Below are 5587 nucleotides of genomic sequence, written 5' to 3'. Positions count from 1 at the left end.
AACTAATCGGGAATCTACACTTCCGACCATAAAGTGTTTCATACGGAGCCATTTGAATGGAAGAGTGAAAGCTATTGTTATAAGCAAATTCTACCAGTATTAAATATTTGCTCCAACTCTCCCCAAAATCCAAAATACAAGTCCTCAACATATCCTTAAAAGTTTGAATCGTCCTCTCAGACTGTCCATCGGTCTGGAAATGGTAAGTAGTACTAAAATTCAATTTAGTCCCTAACTATTCCTGCATCTTTTGCCAGAACCTCGAAATAAATCTCGAGTCTCTATCGGACACAATACTTACAGGTATTCCATGTAATCTGATAATCTCATCCAAATACAACTTAGCTAACTTCTCCAATGAGTACCTCATACTGATCGGTAGAAAATGAGCCGATTTGGTCAGTCTATCCACTATTACCCAAATAGCATCATGGTCTCTTTGTGTCCTGGGTAGTCCTGATACAAAATTCATAGTGATGTTCTCCCATTTTCACTCTAGTATCTCTAAAGGTTGCAAAAGTCTGGATGGTTTCTGATGTTCAGCTTTAACCTGTTGGCAAATTAAACAGGTCTGAACAAATTGGGAAATTTTCCTTTTCATGCTCTCCCATCAGTACACACTCTTTAAGTTTTAGTACATTTTATTCTCTCCAGGGTGTACCGTAAATTTCGATCGATGTGCCTCTTCCAAGATCTCCTTCTTAAGTCCCTCATCTTTTGGTATCACTATCTGATTCTGAAATTTCAATATACCATTCAACCCCAAGTTAAAATCCGACTTTTCTCCCTTTTTGACTTTCTCCACCCACTTTTGCACTTCAGGATCCTTTTCCTAAATCTCTTTAATATGTTCCAACAAAGTGGAATTTACTGCAATATTCCCAAAAATTATTTTCTTTGGCTCAAATTTAGGATTCCAATAACTAACTTCTTTTAACAAGTGAAATTTCTTAATTATCAATCCAGCCATTTGCACTTGATGATTTAAAATATCGGCCACTATATTGGCCTTCCCTTGATGGTACTTTATCGTGCAATCATAATCTTCCAAAAATTTCATCCACCTACGTTGCCTTAAATTCAGTTCCTTTTGGGAAAACAAATATTTAAGGCTTTTGTGGTTGGTAAAAACCTCAAATGTCACTCCATATAGGTAATGTCTCCATTTCTTCAAAACAAATACCACAGCCGCTAACTCCAAGTCATGAGTCAGGTAATTTTCTTCATGCGGTTTCACTTTCTTAGAGACATATACTATCACTTTGTCATTTTGCATTAAAACACATCCCAAACCTTCTTTAGAAGCATCTGTGTAGACCACAAACTATCTTTCCCATTCGATAGAGCTAACACAGGCGCTCTTGTTAAACGTCTCTTTAACTCTTGGAAACTGTTCTCACACTTAGGATTCCATATAAATTTATCACTTTTCTTGGTCAACTCAGTCATGGGTCCAGAAATTTTAGAAAAATTCTTAATGAATCTCCGGTAATACCCTACTAATCCTATAAAACTTCGAACCTTAGTAGGGTTTTTTCGGTCGTTTTCACTTTGAAATAGATTCAATTTTAGCTGGATCCACTTTTATCCCATCTTTAGAAATATATGTCCCAAGAATGTTACTTCTTTCGACCAGAACTCACACTTGCTAAATTTAGCATACAATTGATGTTCCCTCAGGGTTTGCAAAACAATTCTCAAGTGCTTCTCGTGATCCTTGACATTTTTGGAGTACACCAAAATATCATCGATAAACACCATCACAAATTGGTCAAGATAATACTTAAAAACCCTGTGCATCAAATCTATAAAAGCAGCAGGTGCATTGGTCAATCCAAATGGCATCACGGCAAACTCAAAGTGCCCATATTTCGAGTTAAAAGCAGTCTTGGGTATATCTTTCTCCAAAATCCTCAATTGATAATAACCTTGTCTCAAATCCAACTTCGAGAACACTACCACCCCTTGCAATTGGTCAAACAATTCATCGATGTGGGGCAACGGGTATTTATTCTTAATAGTGACATCATTTAAGTCTCGGTAGTCTATACACAATTTTAAACTCCCATCTTTCTTTTTAACAAACAAGACCGGGCCCCCCCACGGTGAATCACTCTCTTTTATAAAATCCGTTCCAACAAGTCCTATAATTACAATTTCAATTCCTTCAATTCAACTAGAGCCATGCGATATGACGCCTTAGAGATAGGTGCTACTCCCGGAGTTACATCAATCTTAAAAGTTATGTTCATTTCCAGGGGTAAAGATTCTAACTCTTCAGGAAAGACATCTGGGAATTCTTTTACTACAGACATATCCTCCAATTTCACCTTATCACTAGGAGTGTTGATTAGAAAAGCCAAATATCCTTGATCTCCCTTACTTAACATTTTTCTAACTCGAATTCCTGAAATAAGTGCAGATGAGGCTAATCTACCTCTTACATTCAATTTCAAGGTTCTCTCTCCCCGGAATATATAATTCTTCTATTTTCGTCTTACAATTCAACTGGGCCTTGTAGTGGGCTAACCAGTCCATTCCTAGGATCACATCATATCCCTTAATCGCTAAACCTATCAGATCGACCATTAATTTCCATTCTCCAATCCAGATCTCACAATCCCTATACACTAAGTTAGCGATTAGACTTTGATTTCTAGTAGGCGTTCTAACCTCCAAGGCATAAGGTAACTTAGATGACTTCAAATCTATTCCATCAATGAAATTAGGGTTTACAAAGGAATGTGTCGTACCCGAATCAATTAAGACCCTAGCTAAACGGTGAAAGATAGGAATCGTACCTTCAACTACCTCAGTTGCATCGGGTATTTGTTGATGGTCCAATGCATAAACCCTAATCGGTACCTTTGGTCGGTTTCCTCCAGCACTGGTCTGCTTTGAGGTTGACTTTTCTGACCTTTGAATATTACCTCCTGTTTTTGGCGCTTTCGGACAACTCGCGACTTGGTGTTCAGCGCTACCACAAAATAGACATTTTCCAAACTTCCTCCAACATTCATTTTCAGAATAGTTGGGTTTACCACAGTACCCACAAGTAATTTGAGGGGTCACTGCCGAATCATTAGAAGGCACTCCCCTAACTTGAAGCGGCTCACTACGACCTCCTCTGGATAAAGCTTCCCTAGAAGCTTCAGCAGTCCTTATTCCTCCCATTCCTCTTCTAATTTTGGAAGGCTGTGGACTCTTACTAGTCTATCCAGAAGTACGATTAGAAAAGTTTCTCTTCCTATTATGAAAGTCCTTAACTTGCATTCTTGTACTTTCAACCCTTTGCGTTTTCTCTAAAGTCTCCGTAAATATAGAGATTTGGGTTGTGGCCAAACCCTCCTGGATTTTCACATTAATCCCTTGTACTAACCGCCTTATCCTTTTCCGCTCATTGGTCACCAATTCAGGGGTATACTTAGAAAATTTAGTAAATTTTCCTTCATACTCTGCTACACTAAGGGTCTCTTGTTTCAACTTGATAAATTCATCATCCTTTTTTTCTTGAATTAAAGGAGGTAAATTCCCTCGTGAAATTCTCCCAAATCCAAGGGGTTTGAGCTCTCTCCCATTTTCCTTTTATCATGCCCCACCAAGTACGAGTCACTCCCTCAAATTGGAACGCAGCAAAATTCACTCGCCTATCCTCGGTATAGTCTAAGGCAGCGAATATATTGGTCATTCTCTCCAACCAATTTTTTGTTACCTCAGGATCGAGTTCCCCAATAAATTTAGGCAGATTAAACTTCAAGAACCTTTCTAAGGCTCTATTCTCTCCTCTATCTTATTCCCCAGGTTGGTTAAGTGATCCAGGACCTTGTCTATCAGCCAAACGCTCTAGGATATTAGTCACGCTATTGATGGCAATAGCTACTTGATTACCCTCAATATTTTCTTATCCCTGGATTGATCCAATTGCCAATCCCTGGTCATCCCCATGAGATTGGGTCTGTCTAGTCTCTCACCCACGGCTTCGACCACTCTTTCGCCCTTCCATTATCCTAGGTATGCCTAGTGCAAGAAATGAATCAATTACGCGATAAAATACTTAAAACAAGAACCAATCACGAAAGTATTGAAAATAACAATAATTTACATTCATTAGCATGTCAAGATCCATACAATTAACAAATCATGGGAAAAATCACAAAAATATAGCACACAGGTGCCACAAGAATACTTTCAGTCATGTAAGACTAAAGCAGAATCAAGTGCCTCAAAAATAAGCCACACAGTCATGCAAAATACAATGGTCTCAGCACTCGCATTACCCCAACTATTCCTAACTGTACCAGTCAAAAGGGTCAAAAGGTCAATCGCTCTAGACCTAGTCCATAGTAGGACTACTAGGAGAAATCTCCTCCTCAGGATCCTCCTCCTGATCTGGGCTCTGGACAATATCCATCACCCCATCTATCATCTCAGTGGCATCGACAAGGATCCCGGAAGTCCGATCATGGACCTCCTCACCTAACCTAGTGAGTCGAGCCCTAGTCTTTTGGAGCTCATCTCTTCCTGAGCACTAACCATCTGTCTCAATTCGTCTACCTCCACCTGTAAATCTAGGTTGGTGTTCACCAACTGACGACGCTCGTCGTCCAAGGCTAGCACAAGGTGGTTCGGGTAGGCAAAAGTCAACCTACACGAATAGCGAGGGTATCTATCAGAGGGCGAATAGCGCACTCGAGCCCCTCCACCAAGAGTTCGGTAGTAAATAGGCTTAGGAGGCTCTACGTGACCATTAGCATGGCCATTCCCATTAGCTGCCGGAGTCCCGTTTCCATTATCCATCCCTGCAAAACAATCACACTTTTCGAGTTAGAAACTTAATCACTAGATCTCACAAATGTCACTTAAGGCATGACTAACTTAGTCACTAATTTGCCCAAGTATTACTTAAAGTGTGACTTAGTCATCCTATCTCAAATCTTAAGGGTAAAGTTTCTAGTATAATTCCCAAATAGATATCTAGCCTAGCGCTCTGATACCAACTATGACGCCCCCACTTCTCCCTAAAGTGAACCAAAGGGTATCCACGGGACGCCTGCTCAGCTCTCGCCAGGACTCGGTACAATTTTCATTCAAACTTAATACAATTCTAGTCATTACCACGAAGTAAAGTAAGAAAGTACGGAAACGATCGAACTTAATAATATATAACAACCATCCAGTCCTTACATTGGGTTCTAAAAAGCTACATCAGTTCCAAAATATACACAACCAAGAGGTCTGGTCAAATACATTGAAACGCTAAAACAAAAGTACATCCCATGGGTTTCTTTGAGTCTTACTCCAAGTCCAATTCTGTTAAGGAAAACAAATCTAAGGGGTGAGCAATCGCTCGTGAGGCCAAGAGAACACATGCAAGCACATTGTTCAAGTAACAATCCCAATTAATGAGTAAAACAATAATACTTAAGTAAATAACAATTCGAGCAAGAAAAGTAAACAGAAACAATTCAAGGATATTAGAGCTCACAGGAGCATTTTTCACTTGCACAATCAAGAACCTCCACGAATTGACACTCCGTCAATCGGGTAGGTTATAGTCCGTAGAACCACACTTATCATGTCCCCGTTC

The 5587-nt window shown here is 39.6% G+C and overlaps 1 protein-coding gene across 1 annotated transcript; it reads right to left on the bottom strand.

The window, feature by feature from the left end:
- Positions 1–2150: 2150 nt before the first annotated feature.
- Positions 2151–3174, bottom strand: LOC113735795 (uncharacterized). The gene is made up of 3 exons (XM_027262780.2): positions 2802–3174; positions 2438–2708; positions 2151–2337 (listed from the first exon to the last, which is right to left on the bottom strand). The coding sequence occupies exons 1-3, from the start codon at positions 3172–3174 to the stop codon at positions 2151–2153; spliced, it is 831 nt and encodes a 276-aa protein (XP_027118581.2).
- Between the last annotated feature and the right edge of the window lie 2413 nt (positions 3175–5587).

Source organism: Coffea arabica, chromosome 3c, assembly GCF_036785885.1.
Source record: "Coffea arabica cultivar ET-39 chromosome 3c, Coffea Arabica ET-39 HiFi, whole genome shotgun sequence".
NCBI classification, from domain to species: Eukaryota; Viridiplantae; Streptophyta; class Magnoliopsida; order Gentianales; family Rubiaceae; genus Coffea; species Coffea arabica.
This window is presented reverse-complemented; position numbering and strand designations above follow the sequence as displayed.

What these genes read in the sequence shown, in the direction of transcription:
- LOC113735795 (XM_027262780.2), bottom strand. Translation starts at nt 3,174, where the DNA reads ATGGGAGGAATAAGGACTGCTGAAGCTTCTAGGGAAGCTTTATCCAGA. An exon ending in TGCAACTGAGGTAGTTGAAG is followed by an intron (nt 2,709 to 2,801) that starts GTACGATTCCTA and finishes TTGATGGAATAG; the next exon opens with ATTTGAAGTCATCTAAGTTA. An exon ending in CTTGAAATTGAATGTAAGAG is followed by an intron (nt 2,338 to 2,437) that starts GTAGATTAGCCT and finishes CAACACTCCTAG; the next exon opens with TGATAAGGTGAAATTGGAGG.